Source organism: Hypanus sabinus, chromosome 19 (assembly GCF_030144855.1).
Source record: "Hypanus sabinus isolate sHypSab1 chromosome 19, sHypSab1.hap1, whole genome shotgun sequence".
NCBI lineage: Eukaryota > Metazoa > Chordata > Chondrichthyes > Myliobatiformes > Dasyatidae > Hypanus > Hypanus sabinus.
Genome location: NC_082724.1, coordinates 31,463,730 through 31,483,866, shown reverse-complemented (window position 1 = coordinate 31,483,866; position 20,137 = coordinate 31,463,730). Strand labels below are relative to the sequence as shown.

The following is a 20,137-nucleotide window of genomic DNA, read 5'->3' as shown; positions in this document are numbered from 1 at the left end:
TAATTATCTGGATAGACAGGATCTGATTAGGAGTAGCCAGCATGGACTTGTGCGTGGAAGGTCATGTTTGACAAACCTTATTGAATTTTTTGAAGAAGTTACGAGGAATGTTGACAAGGGTAAGGCAGTGGATGTAGTCTATATGGACTTCAGCAGAGCCTTTGATAAAGTTTCACATGGAAGGTTAGTTAAGAAGGTTCAGTCGTTAGGTATTAATGCTGGAGTAATAAAATGGATTCAATAGTGGCTAGATGGGAGATGCCAGAGAGTAGTGGTGGATAAATGTTTATCGGGATGGAGGCCGGTGACTAGCAGGGTGCCTCAGGGATCTGTTTTGGGCCCAATGTTGTTTGTAATATACATAAATGATCTGGATGATGGGGTGGTAAATTGGATTAGTAAGTATGCCGATGATACTAAGGTAGGAGGTGTTGTGGATAATGAGATGGGTTTTCAAAGCTTGCAGGGAGATTTATGCCGGTTAGAAGAATGGGCTGAATGTTGGCAGATGGAGTTTAATGCTGAGCAGTGTGAGGTTCTACATTTTGGCAGGAATAATCCAAATAGAACATACAGGGTAAATGGTAGGGCATTGAGGAATGCAGAGGAACAGAGAGATCTAGGAATAACAGTGCATAGTTCCCTGAAGGTGGAGTCTCATGTAGATAGGGTGGTGAAGAAGGCTTTTGGAACGCTGGCCTTTATAAATCAAAGCATTGAGTACAGAAGTTGGGATGTAATGTTAAAATTATACAAGGCATTGGTAAGGCCAAATTTGGAATATTGTGTGCAGTTCTGGTCACCGAATTATAGGAAAGATATCAACAGATTAGAGAGAGTGCAGAGACGATTTACTAGGATGTTACCTGGGTTTCAGCACTTAAGTTACAGAGAAAGGTTGAACAAGTTAGGTCTCTATTCATTGGAGCGTGGAAGGTTGAGGGGGGGATTTGATCGAGGTATTTAAAATTTTGAGAGGGATAGATAGAATTGACGTTTCCATTGAGAGTAGGGGAGATTCAAACGAGAGGACATGATTTGAGAGTTAGGGGGCAGAAGTTTAAGGGAAACACGAGGGGGTATTTCTTTACTCAGAGAGTGATAGCTGTGTGGAATGAGCTTCCTGTAGAAGTAGTAGAGGCCAGTTCAGTTGTGTCATTTAAGGTAAAATTGGATAGGTATATGGACAGGAAAGGAGTGGAGGGTTATGGGCTGAGTGCGGGTAGGTGGGACTAGGTGAGATTAAGAGTTCGGCACGGACTAGGAGGGCCGAGATGGCCTGTTTCCGTGCTGTGATTGTTATAGGGTTATATGGTTAATGGTGCATATACATTGCAATGTACATTTATACATTAAAAGGCCAAGAGAGAGTGGATGTGAAATGTACTTCTCCAATAGTGAGAGAGTCTAGGACAGGGGTGGGCAAACTTTTTGACTTGAGGGCCACAAAGGGTTCTAAAATTTGACAGGGGGGCCGGACCAGGAGCAGATGGACAGAGTGTTTTGGTAATACACCTCATAAGAGAAAATAAAATATCATGGGATATGTAGAAAACATGTGCTTTAATTTCAATTGAAAATGAACAAATGCATTACAACAAAATATCTGTCTTTGAAGACCCATGGTATTTAGCTATTTATTGAAATGACTTTTAAAACACTGAAAATTAAATGAATAAAATACAGCTTTTTTAATAGTAACAGTTATTATTTTAAAGCACTGAAAATTCTGTTATCCTTCAAGATATTATCATCATCACTCTCCTCCTGACTGTCTTTATTTCAAAAACGGTAGGAGATGCAGGTCTACTTGTCCTGCTCCTTCTTATTCAATTGTCCCCTGTGCCAAAACTCAACAACGACCAGCCAGTATGCAGAGTGCGTTATTTGATCTGGAGCGCATTTTTTATTTTGAGAACGTACGTGCACCTGCGCACTACTCATGTCCATCACTTAACAGAAATGACATGTAACATGTAAGGCTTATTGAAAAAAATATTTTCAAATGCATTTTTTACATAACACAACGAAGAAACTTATTTTTAATTTCAGTGGGAACAGTGTTGTTGGTCTCCCTTTTTAGCCAGCGCATCAAAGTCTGGATTTAGTTTTGTTGTGGCGATTCTCAGGATGGACCTGAGGTGTTGGTCAGTTAACTTAGATCTGTGGCTGGCTTTGTTGATGTTCATGACGCTGAACGCCTGTTCACACAAATAGGTCGAGCCGAACAAAGAGTAAAGCGCAAATGTGGAGTAATACGCTGCACCTCAACAAAGGTCAATGTGTAGCGGTGTGCTACATGCAGCGCTAAAATTACGACACGGAGTCGGTAACTGCAGTCGAAGAAAAAAAACTTTATTCGAAATCCCCAACCTCACTTTTAAGCCTCCCTCAACCTGCCCCCCTGCGCAGAGGCTCCAAAGCTCTGTGCTCGCAAATCCCCGCAGGCTATCTCCCGTAGCCGGAACGCTGGCTAATTGGGAGCCGGTTCGGATGTGCCAGGAAATGGGTCGCCACAAATGTATATAGAGTGCGTTGTCTATTGGGAAAACGCCAGAATTGCGGGGGAAAAACGTTAACAAGGTTTATTAATATTATTTCATCAAGTTCTGCGGGCCGGATTAAAAAGCTTAACGGGCCGTAGTTTGCCCATGCCTGGTCTAGGATCAGGGGGCATAGCCTCAGAATAGGGGTAATTTATTTGGACACAGAAGGTGGTGAATCGGTGGAATTTGTTACTACAGACAGCTGAGGAGGCCAAGTCAATGGGTATATTTCAAGTGAAGGTTGATATGTTTTCAATTTGTAAATGAATCAAAGGCTATTGAGAGAAAGCAGGAGAATGGGACTGAGAGGAAAAATAATCATCATGATTCTATGGGCTAATTCTGCTCCTATGCCTTATGACTTAAGTATTTTGGCTCAAAATTCACTTGCCTTTTAGTCTGTAATATAATTCTTGCACAAGAGGAGATTTGATTAGAGACACATTAGGGACATTTAAAAGACATTTAAATAGGCACATGAATGAAAGAAACAATGAAGCTCTCTGGGTTGGGAAAGGCTAAATTGCTCTTACAGTAGGTTGAGAGATCAGCAAAACATTGTAGGTCAAAAAGCCGTACTGGGCCATTTTATGCTCGGCATTGAAGAGCTGTTGATAAAGCCACACTTAAGTACAATAACGAAATTAATATTTTATCAAAGTGGAAGAGGATTTTGGAACATTGAAGTGGCCACATTGTTTTATTTGTAGAATAAATAAACAGTGTTTACCATGATGAAAATAGAGCACATCTTTCCAAGTTTTTGGAACTATCTTCTTCAAAAGACAAGAGTCCTTTAGAAGCAGAGCCTTTGAATATTTTTAAGGCAGAAGTAAATTGATCCTCAATTAGCCAGAAGGTAAAAGCTTACTGTGAAAAAGTGGAAATACAGAAGAGGTTTGCTCTGTAATGTTCGAATCAGTCAATACCTTGCTGAACATGGAGTTGGCTCGAGCTACAAAATGGTCAACTCTTGTTCTAAACTTTTGCATTTCTATTTGCATTTATATTTAGGAATCTAAAGACTTCATTGAGAAGACAAAGTCTCTGTCATTGTTCAACATAGATATTTTACCCCTTCAAACAATTTGCAGCATTCAGCAAGATTGTCTCATATTTAACAAAGCTGAAAACAATGGACGATTATTCTTCCATCCAGTCTGAAAACTAACTGGACTTTATTCTTTAGTAACTCCCTTGCTGGTCACTTGGAGAAAGAAACTAGCTTAAAAAAAACCTAACTAAATGAAATAACTGCCATTTCAAACTGCACAATTTGGTACATGTAGTTTGTCACCATCATTAGCAATGAGTACCTTAATGTACTGTGTATGCAATCTTCAGATAACTATTAATACACGATTTTTTCAAGGTCTCAGTAACTTGGACAATTTTTCTTTCTTTGCAATAACTTGAAGAACAGAAATCATTATTAGGTCATGATTTTGTACAGGGAACATTCAGAATTATTGTACTGACTATAGAACAGACAGTAAACACAAGATGGCAGAAATACATGCTAAACCAGTTGGCGTAACTAAACAGAATAGGGTGGTCACAGTGTTTGGGCTACACTTCAATACTTCTAATAGATTTATTGAAAACAAATGAATGCAAAGAGTTATATGAGAGCAGATGATTGATTGACAGTTGCGGGCATTACAATAACAAAGGAGAACATTTGCAAAAAGAAGAAATCGTGAAAGTACAAGGTGTATTCAATTTTATATGTTGACACCAGTAGCTCAATTATTAATTCATTGGAGGCACTGATGATAAATTATAATGTCACTGCATGGAGAAAAGCCCAGGAATGGAGTCTTATTCTTAGTTACCATCTACAGAGAAGAAAGGAGGGTAGAAAAAAATTGATTAAAGTCGGAACTGCACTGCACCACCAAATAGAATCAAGTCAAGTTGTTACATTTCTGTAGGTTTTTTTTTGTGGTCCAAACTGTGAAGAGATTGGTGAAATGTTCCAAACAATGTACTCAAACGCTGTGATTAAAAATATTATTGAGTTATTAATTGCTCTATACTGACATGTAAAAACAGAGTAGGAAAACAAAGAAAAACTATCAACGAGAAACCAATGCACAGAGAAAGAGTGGTAGTACTAATCCTGGGGAATAAAATATAACATGTAAAGTGTATTGCAGGAGGAGTGGTTTAGAGCCACTGTGGAAAAAGACTGGAATTATCAAAGGCAAAATGTCCATCTGGAGAAGAATCAATTGTAACATTTAAGAGATCAAGCAAAATTATATCAGAAAAAGTGGTGTAGAGTATTAGTAATGAAAGGCAATCAATGAAAGAAGTTCAGATACAAATTAGCCATATTTCTTTGAAAAATAAAATAGATGTTTAATGCAGAGAATTTTAAAAAAATGATTTGATGGCAAGGAATGAGAAAAAAAATATTAAAAGGAGAATTACTAATTCATCTGGTCACAATGGATTGCAATGATGCAAAAAACACAGTTAACCATAAAATTGCATCCTTGCCATTAAATAAGGGGAAAATAGCAACACACCAAAGCCTACAAAAATGAACTAACTTCAATGGTAGAGGTTCGTGGAAATCATACTCAAGTACAAAATTAATTAACAGCAGGAAAAGAACGAGTTTATTAAGCACAGCCAACATAAATTTAAAAGTTTGAAGTTTAAAGTAAATTTATTATTACCATATACAACCTTGAGATTCATTTCCTTGCAGGCATTCACAGTGGACAGAAAGAAACCCAAAAAAACAATGAAAAGACAACAATACAAACACAAAAAATGTAATAATAAGCAATAAATCTCACAAACATGATGAAAAGTTCTTGAAAGTGAGTCCATAGGCTGTGCAAACAGTTCAGTTTTGGGGGTGAGCGAAGTTCAGAATCCGATTTAATACCACCAGCATAGGCCATGAAATTTGTTGTCTTTGAGGAAGCCATCCAATGCAACAATAGAAAAAATGTGAATTGTAGTAAAAATATAGATTGATAGAGATATATAAAGCAAAAGAAGAACAGTAGTGTAGTAGCTTCCAGTTTGGCGGGCAGCTCATTACTCAAAAGATTAAAACACTGTTGTAGCTGGCTGCTCAAGTAAAGCCTTTGCATATTAAAATGCAGAAATAAATAGGTTAGTTGGACATAATTACTCGCCTCATTACAATGTTAATTTCATAATACGCATGTTGCCCATTTGACCAATCAAGTTTTTCCACTAGCTCTCATAACAAACCCTCCAACTCCATTCATTTCCCTAAAATCTACTTCTCTCTCACATACTCACTGACTTTTCTCATCATACACCTAATTTATGATGGGCAATTTAAAGTAGTCAACTAACCTACCAATGATATAGGAGGAAATAGAAATGCCAGGGAGAACCCCATGCAGTACAATATGCAGACCTGAAACAGTCAACACCCGAGAGAAGCAAAGGCAGGTCATTAATCAGTCAAGCTGCAACACTACCTGCACATCATTGTGCCACCCAGAGTTCAAAAGCTTACAAAAAGCTTAAATCTTCAGAATGACACACAAAAATTCCACAGCTGAAGTCATTTTATAAACTTAACTGTATTGTTCTTGATCATATCATGCTACCAAAAAAACCACCTAAGCCTCACTTGGTAAGTAATTAAAACAGACATTGTCTTCCTTTATTAACGCAAAGCATTTTGTTTTAAGCAGCTTTTTGCATCCAAAAATTTGTGGATGAGTTGACATGTCAAGTTAAATGGTTGCCAATTGCTTTGCCCTGTCATGTCACAGAGTATTTTCTAGCATGTCTTCAGGGAGAATAAGGTTTATAAATGCAAGTAAGCGATTCACTTCAACTTGACAAATGAGCTCTCTAGAAATACATACATAGAATACAAATGAAGTTAAACCAGAATAAGGATCCGTGAAAAATATAGTGCTTAAGGAATAACAGCAGCGCAGTATCATAACCCTTTTGAGGTTCACTTTTGCAACAAAACATTTTAGATAGTTTCTGCAAATATAACAAAAAACACTACACATGGTTTTCATTTCAATAGTAGTAATAATCTACAATACTCAAATATGCAACCATGAAACTTTTTATGTATGATTCTATGAATCTTGTTCCTGACTGCTTGTGTCAAACTGGGACACCCGAATCATAAGGCCAGAATCTTTCTGTCATAATAGTCACTGAAGTGATTACGTATATTGAAACACTTGGAAGTCATGATTTTGAAATCAATATGTAGAGTGCGTCAGGCACATCTGAAAATAAATAAAATTCAAAAGCTGAGGGAAAACAAACACCAAATAATTACACACGTACAACTGATTTTGACATCAATTATGTCTGGATTTAAAAAAACATGTCATTCATCTCAAGATCAGTAAAAATCCCATGACTGAACCAGAATTTCAGCTCTTTATCCACCACCAGTTAAATCAATCAGTCAAATCATATTTTTGTGCAATACAGCATATAAATGCATCCTGTAATTCTTTATAAACATGAGAGCAGTACAAAATATTAAAGCAAAAAATGTAAACACGAGATATCACATTTTCTTAGCAGTGCATAGCAAAGAAACTGTGACATAAACCCTCTTACTCTGATGCATGGCAAAGTATATTAGCTTCCAGTTTAATAATTCAACTGTAGATTTTCAACCAGATTTTTAAATCTATTCATAGTTTCTTATCTCTGGAACCTCCTCCATTCCTTTAACTCTCAGATCACCGTATTCCTCCAATTCGGGCCTTTTTTGCTCAATCCAAATTTAAAATTAAATTATGAGCAGCTGTCTAGTCCTGCTGTCAAAATTCCCTTCCTAACTATTTTTTTTAAAAACCTCTAAGATGGTTCTTTAAATTACCTTCTGCACAACTTTTGATCATCTTTTCCAAAAGTTCAGTACCACATCTTACATTTATACAAATAAAACCAAAACTCTTTTATCCAATTCCATCAACATATCCATTTACCTACCCATTTATCTTTGCTCATACACTCATCTTCCCCTTAAATCCATCCATCTTATCTGCCCTGCCTGAGTGTAGGTTCTACATTTCAGACATTGCCTGGGTGAAGAGTTACGAGTAAAACTAAAAAGGATTTTATTTTATTTAACTACTTAAGGCAACTTTTTCTGGTCTTCTCAACAAATTAAATTCTTTTCCCTTCCACTTCAAAGCATTTTATAGTCTTGAAGACCTGTATCAGGCCATCCCCTCCAAATACTCTATTAGATACTGAGCAAGTTCAATGCTTCTTCCCTACCCCCCAGAATTGTAATAATCTCTAGTTTTAATATTGAGGGAATCTATATTTTTAAACAATCTTCCCCAATGCAGCAATTTTATTATGACATCGCTGACTGCACTCTTCCTCCAAGTATGATGTAACTAATACTCCATGATATTGACAACTACTGTCAAGTAACAAAGATAATTTCTTCATTTTAAAAGCATTATTAAACAATATTTTTAATGAACTGGCTCATTTTAAACTTTAATATAAAGTGTAAAAATTCAAAACTTACCATCTCCCCTAAAGAAGCAGCTAACATATGAAGAAGTGGAGCCTCTTTAGTAGATAGCATTGGACCCAGCACAGACTTTGTGCACTCATAGGTTACAAAGAAAAGAGCAGCTGAAATTAAAGATATACAAAATATGAAGATTAAAATCAGTGGAAAATGGTAGTGTGATCAAGTTACTCAAAAAAGAATTCCCAGTACACTCAAAGATTGAACTTTGAACATTCTATGAATAACTCATTTAAATTTGAACACATAACTCTTAAAATTGCATCAATTCATCATTAAAGTATAAAGCAAGAACATTTGACTTTCAAAAGTTTCACTCAAATTTAATTCTAGCCTCTGGGCATTTGGCATGTGTCATGAAGAAATTAAATAACTTATACCATTATATTTAATGTCATCTTCTTATTTCAAAATAGTGGTCTTTTCTTTGAATCTGGATTATCTATATAATGTTGGTGGTACTAGCATGGTGCTAAACTGCAGCTGGCAATGAAATAATGATAGCTTCCGACTAATTTTTCATATTTTTATGCATTAAAGTGCAAGAAATAAAGAAAAGATTGAATTGCATTAAATTAATTTTCACTTGCAGCAAATGACGATTGAGCAGACTAACATATTTTATGTTATCCCCAATTTTCAACAAAGTTGCAAGTCAGAGCATAAAATTATGAAAAAAAGATTCATGTCAAAGCAAGATAAGGACGAAATGTGAATTTGAATTGTTAAAATAAACGGAGTAACTTAAAAGAAAAAAATGCACACGCTCAAGATTTGAACACAAACACGTTGTACAAGATTGCCAACTTTCTGCCTGCATGCAGAAAACAGAAAACTAGAGCTTAATTAACTTTGAAAAGCATGTAAGCAAGGAGTACAAATCTCTGACACATTTCAACCTGATGGTTAGTGTGGATAAGGGCTAAGGACAGTGGAAATTTCACATTGACAAGAATATTTGCAGCATAATGATGGATAATATTACAACCACAGTTCAACCATTTTGGATTACCAACTATTATCGGTGCTTTGAGTCTTTGATCACAGACTGATATTCACACCAGTGCTGCACAGAAGAAACTGAACATCATCAATAGCAATGTACTTTTTTTAAAGAATTGTTAGCAGCTACTATATGACATGGAAGGAAAGAAATCTGTAATGCATTTTCAAAAGCTTAGCCAAACAAAATATACAACAGAAATTTGATATGAAATCAAAATGCTCCTTAAAAGTAATTGGCTCAAATATGTTTTCTTGTTAAATGTGCTCTCTTTAGCTCTCTTTTGCATCTTGGAATCAAGTTCAAGACTAGCCACACATTACTGTAGTCCTTGAGACTGTATTATCAGATAAAACTCAAAACCTAATTCCATTGCTGTCTTCAGATGGATCTAAGTAAATTACACCAGACAAAAGACCAGTGTACCTTATGGATTGTGGGCTGCTAATAATGAAAACCACCATGAAATTTCCCCATCATGCACCATTTTATTTTTAAATCACCTATATTTGTTATTTCAATTCATAATTCAAGTCAGAATAATTGATGCCAAGATTAAGGAAGGCAATTTTGTTATAGAACATAAAAATCTACAGCACATTACAGCCCCTTTGGCCCATAATGTTGTGCCAACCATGTAACATACCCTAGAAACTGCCAAGAATTTCCCTAGCACATAGCCCTCTATTTTTCTAAGCTTCAGGTACCTAAGAGGCTCTCAAAAGACCCTATCGAATCAACTTCCGCCACCGGCAGTGCATTTCACGCACCCACCACTCTCTGCGTGGAAAAACTTACCCCTGACAACCCCTCAGTACCTCTTTCCAAGCACCTTAAAACTATGCCACCTCGTGCTAGCCATTTCAGCCCTGGGAAAAAGCCTCTGGCTATCCACATGATCAATATCCCTCATCATCTTATACACCTCTATCATGTCACCTCTCATCCTCCGTTGCTCCAAGGAGAAAAGGCCAAGTTCACTCAACCCATTCTCATGAGGTACACTCTCCAAACAAGGCAACATCCTTGCAAATCAGCTCTGCACTCTCCCTTTGGTATCCAGATCCTTCCTGTAGTGAAGTGACCAGAAATGAACACAGTACTCCAAGTGGGGTCTGACTAAGGTCTTGTATAGCTGTAACATTACCTCATGGTTTTTGAACTCAATCCCACGGTTGATGAATGCCATTATACGCCTTCTTAACAATATTGTCAACCTGTGTTTTATTTTTTACCCCCACCCCTCCCCCAATCCTGCAGTGTTGGTCCATAAATCAAATAGGTCATCAGTGTTAAGTAATTCCAAGATCCTCTAGTGGGACCAGGAAAAAAAAATCACATGGAAGGCATTCAAGGATGTTGCCGAAAATTTTCTTGGCAACTCCAGAGCACCGGACTACGTGCAGCTGGTTGACAACATCCTTCAAGCATACAAAAACGTGAAGTGTAAATTGTCACCAAAGATTCATTTTCTGCATTCCCATTCAGACCCCTTCTGTACAAATCTTGGCACTGTCAGTGACGAGCATGGTGAAAGATTTAATCAAGACACTGTGGTCATCAAGAAACAGTATCAGGGCAACTGGAATCCATCAACGTTGGCTGATTTTTGTTAGACACTTAGCGAGAAGCCTCAGACACCGAGTACAAACAAAAATCATCAAAACATTTTTATTTTAGTTGAACATAGCAGCGTCAGCACTGCTATGCAATTCAGCACATTATATTCAATAACAATTAATTTCTTGCTTCTTCAGATTCCAACACGAGACAAGTAAGCTGAAATTATATTTGTTTTCAGCTTCAGGTGGTCTATCACAAACCAAAAGTCTGAGGAAACAACACTTTCAAAAAAAATTGTCCAGAGTTATACAAGACAACTAAAGAGTTTAATTCAAAAGAATGGAGAGCTCTTTTGGCATTGTTGCCAATAAAAAAACACATCACCAAGCCATTTATCACACTTTACCCACGGAGCAATCTATTGCCAATTTTCCAAATTTTACAACAGGGACTAAAATCATATCTAGTATACAAATACTTTGAGAAATACAGTACACGAGTAGACAGTATAAATGCAAGTTTTACATTCTGAAAGCTTTCCCAGGTGATATTAAATAGGAAGCCCCTATGTAGAAATATTTTTTATTAACAAAGTATACTTTATTCAAAATAAAATTATTTACAATAAAACATTCAATGATTCTCAATCATTTACAGACATTTCTACTACATTCTATACGTTTCCACACTTTCAGTCACTCACGTAGCACTCTATTGGTTCATCTTAACCCACCATTGTTGAAGGGTAAACTCCCCACCACCCAAACTCCTCCCACTCCCGTGACAGAAGAATCCTAAACTGTGGTCCTTCCCCACTGGGCCCTTGCAGTGGCTGCACCAAGTTTCCATGCATCCCTCAGCACGTACTCCTGCAACCGAGAATGTACCAGTCGGCAGCATTCCCCCACGGACATCTCCGTGTGCTGGTAGACCATCAAGTTTCTGGCCGACCAAACAGCGTCTTTCACTGAGTTGATCTGCCAGCAGCACCGGATGTTGGACTCCGTGTGCATCCCTGGGAACAACGCGTAGGGCAGAGAGTCCTCTGTTACGTAGCTGCTGGGGATGAAGCGTGACACTAGCCCTTTCATCCTCCTCCACCAACCCACAGTGTGCAAAGAGGTGGGTCACTGACTCCGCCTCTCTGCAGTCCTCCCGTCCGCAGCGGGGTGTGGAGACAACGTTCCAGGCGTAGAGGAGGGATCGGACTGGAAGGGCCCCTCTCACCGCCAGCCAGACGAGGTCTTGGTGCCTGTTGGTGAGGTCTGGCGATGAGGCATTTTGCCGGATGAACTGGACAGTCTGCTCAGGGAACCACCCCACTGTGTCCATCACATCCTTCTCCTGCAGCGTCTGCAGGACATTCCGTGTCAACCACTGCCTGATGGCCCTGTGGTCAAAGGCATTGTCCTGGAAGAACTTCTCCATGAACAACAGGTAGTGCAGCAACGACCAGCTGACTGGGGCGTTGAATGGGAATGGGGACAGACCCATCTTCATAGCCAGGGCAACAGGTATAGAGAACCTGGGCACATAGTAGTACTTGGTGCCCACATATTTGGGTTCAACACACAACCTGATGCAGCCACACATGAAGCTGGCCATCAGGATGAGGGCGACATTGGGAACGCTTTTGCCCCCATTGTCCAAGGACTTGTGCATGGTGGCCATCTGACCTGCTCCATCTTCGATCCCCAAACGAATCTGATGATGGCTCGGGTGATTTCCGAGCTGAAGGAGCGGGGGGACTGGCCACACTTGCGCCAAGTACAGCAGCCCTGAGAGCATCTTACACCTGATGACCAGGTTCTGGTCCGTTATCGAAAAGGAGTGCCCTCCCCACAGTCCCAGTTTCTGTTTTACCTTGGCAGTCCGCTCCCGCCAGTTCTTATTGCACGCCTTGGGCCCCTCTGAACCAGATCCCCAAAACCTTCACGTGATCAGACCTGATGGTGAAGGGGACGCTGGATTGGTCGGGCCAGTTGCCAAAGAACGGCTTTGCTCTTCAAGCGGTTGACCCTGGCCCCCACCACCAGCTCAAACTGTTCACAGATGCTGATCGACCTGCGAACTGACCTCGGATCAGAGCAGAAGATGGTGTCGTTGTCCACGTACTGGGAGGTTTTTGACTTGGGACCCTCCACTACCTGGCAGTGTCACCCCTCTCATGCCCTCATCCTTCCCGATGGCTTCGGCAAAGGGCTCAATGCAGTATACGAACAAGGCGGGAGAGAGGACAGCCCTGCCTGACTCCAGACTAGACGGGAAAGCTGTCTGTTTACCACCTGTTGACCTGGACTGCACTACAGATGCCTGTGTAGAGCAGTTTGATCCAATGCCTGATTCCTTCCCCAAATCCCATTTTGGAGAGTATGTCCACCATGTATGTGTGCGATATCCTGTCGAAGACTTTCTCCTGGTCCAAGCTGACCAGGCAGGCATCCACCCTGCTGTCCTGCACGTAGGCAATGGTATCCCTCAGCAGTGCGAGGATGCCTGAGATCTTCCTGCCTAGTACAGCACAGGTTTGATCCAGATGGATCACCTGTCCCAGAGCAGACTTGACCCTGTTGGCAATAGCCTTGAACAGGATCTTGTAGTCCACATTCACCAGTGATATGAGCCTCCAATTTATTACGTCCTCCCTTACTCTTCCTCTTTGTAGATGAGGGTGATGATGTCCTTCCTCATGGATTCTAACATGCTGCCAGCTAGAAGCATAGCGTCGTACAATTCCAGCAGGTCTGGGCCCATCCAGTTCCACAGAGCCAAGTACAACCAACCGGTAAGCCCTCGCTTCCGGGAGTCTTACTCGACTCAAAGGAACGGATGGAGCCTGTCAGTTCATCCAGGGTCAGTAGCTGGTCCAGACTCTCCCACTTGTCATCGTCTAAGTCCTGCGCGATAGATGACAGGAAGTTGCGGGAGGCTGTGGTGTCTGTGTCCTTCCTATTGTACAGACCGGCAAAGAAGGACCTGCAGGTCCTCAATAAGTCTGTCTGCGAGGACGCAACTGAGCTGTCCTCTTCCTTAAGGTTGTGGGACACAGAGCTCCCCCGGTGCACCTTTTGGAAGAAGAAGCATGAGCACGCTACACACATAGAACTATTTGTCGGGCTCATGGGTGTGGTAAGTCCTGGTAATTTGGCAAGTTGTTGCAGCTTTGATCGTCTTGCTGACACAGTCATGGTGAGGTGAGGGTGGAGAGAGTAACTGCTCAAGATTTGGATAGTGTGCAGATCAGATTGATTTGTTTTGGGTGGTATTGAGCTCGAGAGCTGTTGAAGCTGCATTCAATTTAGGAAAGTGCAGTGCACCAAAATGAAAGAATGGCTTTGGAGAGTCAAGAGGCAAATCATTCACTGTAGAGTGTCAGGTGTCACATTTGTTGTAATAACTATAGAATTTATTTGGTCGATTCAGTGACAGCAAAATAGTAACTAAAGAGAGAGATATGTCAAGGAAAGATAAAAAGCCCTGCACTTGGAAATACTGACTGTTTGCTACCTTGCATGGTATGAATATTAATTACCCCTTATTACAATATGTCTGAAGAATATGCATTGGTGTGCTTCATTCAAAGCAGCAGCAAATGCAACCGAACACTGATCAAGACGCAGGAGCAGAATTTGGCCACTCAACCCATCGAGTCTATTCTGCAATCCAATCATGACATTTATCATCCCTCTCTACCCCATTCTCCTGCCTTCTCCCTGTAAACAACACCCTACCTAACCAACAACCTATAAATCCCTTGACTTGGTCTCCATAGATATCCTCTGGCTAAACAAAACCCTCCTCACCTCTGTCTTAAAGAGACGTTCTTCTAATCTGAGACTTTGCCCTTCGGTTCTATATTCCCCCCACTACTGGAAACATTCTCTCCATGTCCACTTTAACTAGTTCTTCCAATATTCGGTTGGTTTCAATGTCACCTCACCTCATTTTTCTAAACTCCAACAAGTACGGGTGTAAAGTCATCAGATGTTCTTCGTATTTTAACACTTTCATTCCAGTGCACTCCTCTGGGCTCTCCATTGCCTGCACATCCTTTCTTTGACATGGGCCCCAAAACTGCTTACAATAGTACAAATGCAATGTCACCAATGCCTTAAAGCCTCCACATTGCATTATTGCTTTTATATTCCCCTCCTCTCGAAAAGAATGTTAACATTGCATTTGCTTTCCTTACCACTGACTCAACTTGCAAGTTAACCACCAGGGAATCCTGCACTAGGACGACCAAATCCCTTTGTAAGTGATTTCTGAATTCACTCCCTGGTTAGAAAATAGTCTGCACCTTTATTCTGTTTGCCCAAGTGCAAGACCGCACAGTACTCCATCTGCCACTTGTTGTTCATTCTAATCAGTCCATTTTTGTATCTGACTTCGTGGCAGCAGGAAGATCACCAGCAAAGCATCTGAGAATGCTGGACACAAGACACAGGAATGCTGAACTGTGGCGACACAAGAACGGTCTGGCCAACAACAATTACAATGATTCCATACGCATGACAAACACCGAAGCAAAATCAAAAGCAGCCACTTTGATCTTCTGGAATCCTGGTATTCATTCTGCACTTAGACCATCACTATTAAGGACATGTGGCCCTGACAACATCTAAACAAAGCAGTGAACACATCAAGGAATAAGTCAACAGCACCGCCCACAGTAGCTGATGGCTATAAAAGAATGATGGAGTAATGATTAGTTGAATTAGACTTGTCTCACTTTCTGTGTTCAAAGCAAACTCGGCAACCACGTTATCATTTAGATGCTAGTGTTATAGTTGTTTGATTTGAAGTGCTATAAATTTTGCATCACCAATCCTCAAAAAGTAGGGGCACATTTGGGATCTTTTAAGTTATGCTGCAGCCAATGTGCTTGGCTTTTTCAAAGATTCAAAGTGCATTTATCAAAGTATGTATGCAGTAAACAACCCTGAAATTCATCTTCCCCACAGACAGCCACGAAACAAAGAAAAACATCAGCCCACCCCCACCCGCATGAAGACAAATCGTGCAAACTGCAACAAAAAAAAATGTAAAACACGAAATCAAGAGTCCAGGCATATTTCGGTTCAGCTCCATGTTATCTGTAGGCCGCCCTGATTCAAAATCACCCAAAATAGCAAGAAAAGTAGCAACCGGAAACACATCACAGCATGAACTACAGAGCCCAATCGACAAACAGTGCTGATTAAACCTTGCTCTAGCACCAACCTCCAACAGCATTCAGGGAAAGAGGCCATTTGAATGCAGAGAGCAAGAGGCTGGTGTTGAACACTTGCTTGTCCCAATGATTTCAATCTTCCTCAGTGCTTTAATTGGTGAGATTGGTGAGTAATGGAGTCAATCATGGACACACACCTCTAAGCCCACTGGCCCCAAGACTCATGGAGACAGCGAAGCACCAGATCACTCAATCAGCTCAAAAACACACAACCAAAATGTAGATCACGGGCAGTGAACGGTAGATCACAGCCTCCAACAGTAGGAGAACCACATTTGGAAGAAAAAGTTGTAAAAGAAGTGAATAGTAGTTTTGTGAACCATTGGGGGGATGTCACCCTTGGCAGTGTTGTATGCTACCGTCATCTTCTTTTGGATTTCATGATTTTTGTGTTAGTAAATCAGATTTACGGAGGATTGAAACTACTATGAATAGGAGCTTATATGTGGCTCAAAGAGGATCATCCACTCAGCACTTCTGGCTGATAATGGTTGTAAATTCTTTAACCATGGATTTTCAAAAACACGCCGGCTTCTTTCATCTTTGAAGATGACTGTTGATCATTACAGGTGGGTTGGCTTGGTTCCAATTGTTGGAATCAGTTAGCTGTCCGTCTATACCATGTTGCCTCTCCTCAAAATATTTCTATGTAGTTTAAGTTGAGCTTGGTGCTTCCCCTGGAATACCTTCATACATTCCTCAATAAATTGGTATCTATCACCTACATTGACGATGATGGGACAGAAAGGGATTTACCAGATTATAAGATTACAGATTGTAAAAATATATTTCTGCTGGCAAAAATATATAGCAGATCAGTTTTGAAATGAGAGGTGAGATAATAATCTACCCCATTTAAAACAAATGAGACACTTCATATTGTACTGGAGAATTTTGTCACGCTGAAAACAACTATTAAACAAAGCACTCACAGCGAGCAATACAAAATCAAAAATTAATCACCCAGCAGTAAAGGAATAAAATACACATTTCAGAACTGAAACAGCTGATGCGCCGCCTTCAAAGAATTTTAAATTATTTGCAATAAACCCTTATTAACGTACTTGTAATTGTACTAGATTCTAAATTTTTGGCAAAAGTGTGCCCTGAAACTTAAGGCATTGTGTTCTCTAATTCAATAAAATTGAAACAAAATGAGTTTTTGAACAAAAAATGATTGAAAAATAGAATAAACTAAATACACCGGGCAAGTGATGTCTGTAGTTAAAAGAGGTATAAACTCAAAATTTCTATATAATCTTGCCATATCTATCTATTATATTAAAGTGATGCAGGCTTGATGAATAACTGTAGTCCAACTATGTGGAAAAATTAAGGGGTAAAACTGTGCAATTAATAAATGGAAAAGGACAAAGGATGATAAATAAACTATAGGCCCAGGCAACACACACCATTTCAAAACAACACTGCAGAATTTCAACGACAGCAGAGAGCCTAATCTGATTGCAAATAAGAGTATCATTTCCATGTTGTGATTCAAAGATCTATACAGGTTTTTCCCGTATTCGAAAGTAGAGCGTTCCTATGAAATGGTTCGTAAGCCGGATTGTCGTAAAGTGAAGAAGCAATTACCATTTATTCATATGGGAAAAATTTGTGAGCGTTCACAGACCCAAAAAAAACCTACCAAAGCATGCCAAATAACACATAAAACCTAAAATAATAGTAATATATAATAAGAAATAGTAATTATATAGTAAAAACAGGAGTGATCTGATAAATTCACAGCCTATATAAAGCAGGAATATTTTTCTGCAGTCATTGCAGCACTGTTTACAGTAACGAAAATCTCATGCAAGTGTTCTCAGCAGAAACACTCGGCGCAAGCGCTCTCGGCAGGAACATTCTTTCCAGTAACCCTCAAGTTATGAAACTGCCAAATCATACCAAATAACACATAAAAATACACAGCTTATATAAGGTAGAAATAATATATACCCCAGTGTAGTTTCACTTACCAGAATCGGGAAGACAGTGAGCACACTGATGATGGTGTGTTAGGCTGAGTTGTTGGGATGTTGAGTCTGGGGTGTCATCTCATTGTTTCCATCAGGGCAGGCAGGTCATTTTCTTCTATGTCTGCCTGCCTCAATGTTGAAGGTCGAGATCTGCTGTGGCTGAAATGGACGACTTGAAAAACGACAGTATGCTTGACTGTTTAGCCTCGCACATTTTTCTATCATAACAGTTCTTTGTAAGCACTCAAACCATTCTGCAAATATGCCCTAAACCTACGAACCCTTTCAAAATTAAAGTCATACTTTTCTGCATTCATTGCAGCGTTGTCAATGGCAGCGAAAATCTCACGCAATTGCTTCATGTTCAGTTCCTGGACGACTTCACTTTCACTACTGCGTTCAGTTTCAATTGTTATCCTTTCCTCTTCATCAGCTCTTCAACTGTCAGTTCTTGGTCATGGGATGCCAAAACCTCTTCAACATCATCTTCGTCAACTTCCACAGACCCAACCTCCTCAGCCAGACTCACTATATCCTTACTTCGTTCACAACGATTGAACCGCTTAATTATGTCTAGTTTTACGCTAAGTGTTACACCCTTACGAGCTCTTTTAGGCTTTTCCGATACCTTAGAACTAACCTTGCTAACGGATGCACAAAATAAATTGACATAAAGCACAGATGCTCATAGGCACATGTTTAAGCAATGCCGGCTAGAATGCAGTTCCGGGGGAGGAGCTTGGCTGTTCGGCGCATGCACTGCCTTTTTTTTGTAACAGTGAAAACACCTTCTGTTAGCGAAAACAGGTAACTAATGTGGTCTTTCGTAACAGCGAGGTGTCATAAAGCGAACGTTCGAAAAACAAGCGACACCTGCACTCCTTTGCTTAGTTGCAATTGTAAAATCTCCTATGAAACAGCATAGTCGGGTAGCATTTTAGAACTTAGTTTAGACATTAAAAAATATTCTTTGAACTAAGAGCAGTAATCTGAAACATAATTACCAGAAAAACAGCTTCCGTTAACCGTTGTGCATATTGCATATACAGGATAACCCTGACATATAAAAAGCGAACTGAAAATTAATCTAGAAAACATTATGCATTATTTACAGTTTGCTTGTGTACATGATTTTACCAATTCACATCATTTAATACGTTTCAAAGACAGAATTGGTGTACTAGCCACTTAAAATGAAATACCATTTATTTTAAGAGCTTTCACAAAGAGTGCATGCAATTCATGGACATTCTGCTGCCTAATTAATTGTGGACAGGATCTGCAGCCATATCAATGGCTTTAAAACCAGTGCAAAGGATGGCACAATTTATGCCACAACTAACCTAAAGAAATCAAAATACTATAACAAGTAATAACTATTCAGCACATCAAATATGCATTGGCTGAATTGAATAGCAATTTTCTTCATACTATTTTCAGTCTCTTCAAAACACCGAAGTTCAAAGTAAAATATATTATCAGAGTACATATACGTCACCACATACAATGCTAAGATTCTTTTTCCTGCAGACTTACTCAGCAAATCTACAGAATAGTAACTATAAACAGGAACAATGAAAGAGCAAGGAGAGCAGAGAAGACAACCAACTGAGCAAATGCAAATATTAATATATAGCAATAAATAATGAGAGCACGAAATAACAACATAAAGACTCCTTAAGGTAAGACTACTGGTTGTGGGAACATCGCAATAGATGAGTGTAGTTATCCTCTTTTTGTTCAAAAGCTGATGGTTGAGGGGTAGTAACTGTCCTTGAAGCTGGTGATGCGAGTCTTGAATTTCTCACACCCTATTCCACATATTGCACATTCCCACAGCATTTATCCAGTTCCTTTGCTTTTTGAAGCTCAGAATGATCTTTATTCACATTTTCAGGTTGTACATTCCATACATTAATCAACTGCTTATGTTGGCCTTTGCACTTGCAGAGTGGAAAGAGGCTTTTTAAATATAAATGTTATCTGTTTTTCATCAATCTAACTTTCACTATCAGTTTTGTTAAGAGCAACCAAAGCTTTTCCAGTTTATTCAAACAATAATTCCTACTCTTAGAGATGTTCCAATTAATCTCTTTATACTCTCCAAACCAATCACTTCCAAAATGCCCTGAATTCCAGAATTGGTTGCAATATCCCACGTTGAATTTCCCCATTTCCTTATGCTAGTTTAACTGACTATTAACAACATCATTTGTAACAAGAAATCAAGGCAATCTGTAGGAAGTTGAGAAGAGTGGCATATTGTTGTCAGAAAGGTCA

General features: G+C 39.5%; 1 protein-coding gene across 11 annotated transcripts in view; it reads right to left on the bottom strand.

The window, feature by feature from the left end:
• The window catches only part of slc25a26 (solute carrier family 25 member 26), a 252,743-nt gene that overhangs the window by 215,764 nt on the left and 16,842 nt on the right, over positions 1-20,137 (bottom strand). For all 11 annotated transcript variants that reach the window (XR_009506807.1, XR_009506804.1, XR_009506805.1 and 8 more), the window contains exon 3: positions 8,074-8,183. Coding sequence is in view for 5 of the 11 variants with exons in the window: in XM_059944284.1 (XP_059800267.1) it covers positions 8,074-8,183 (110 nt within the window). In the remaining 6 variants the exon portion in view is untranslated. The remainder of the gene's footprint in view (positions 1-8,073; positions 8,184-20,137) is intronic.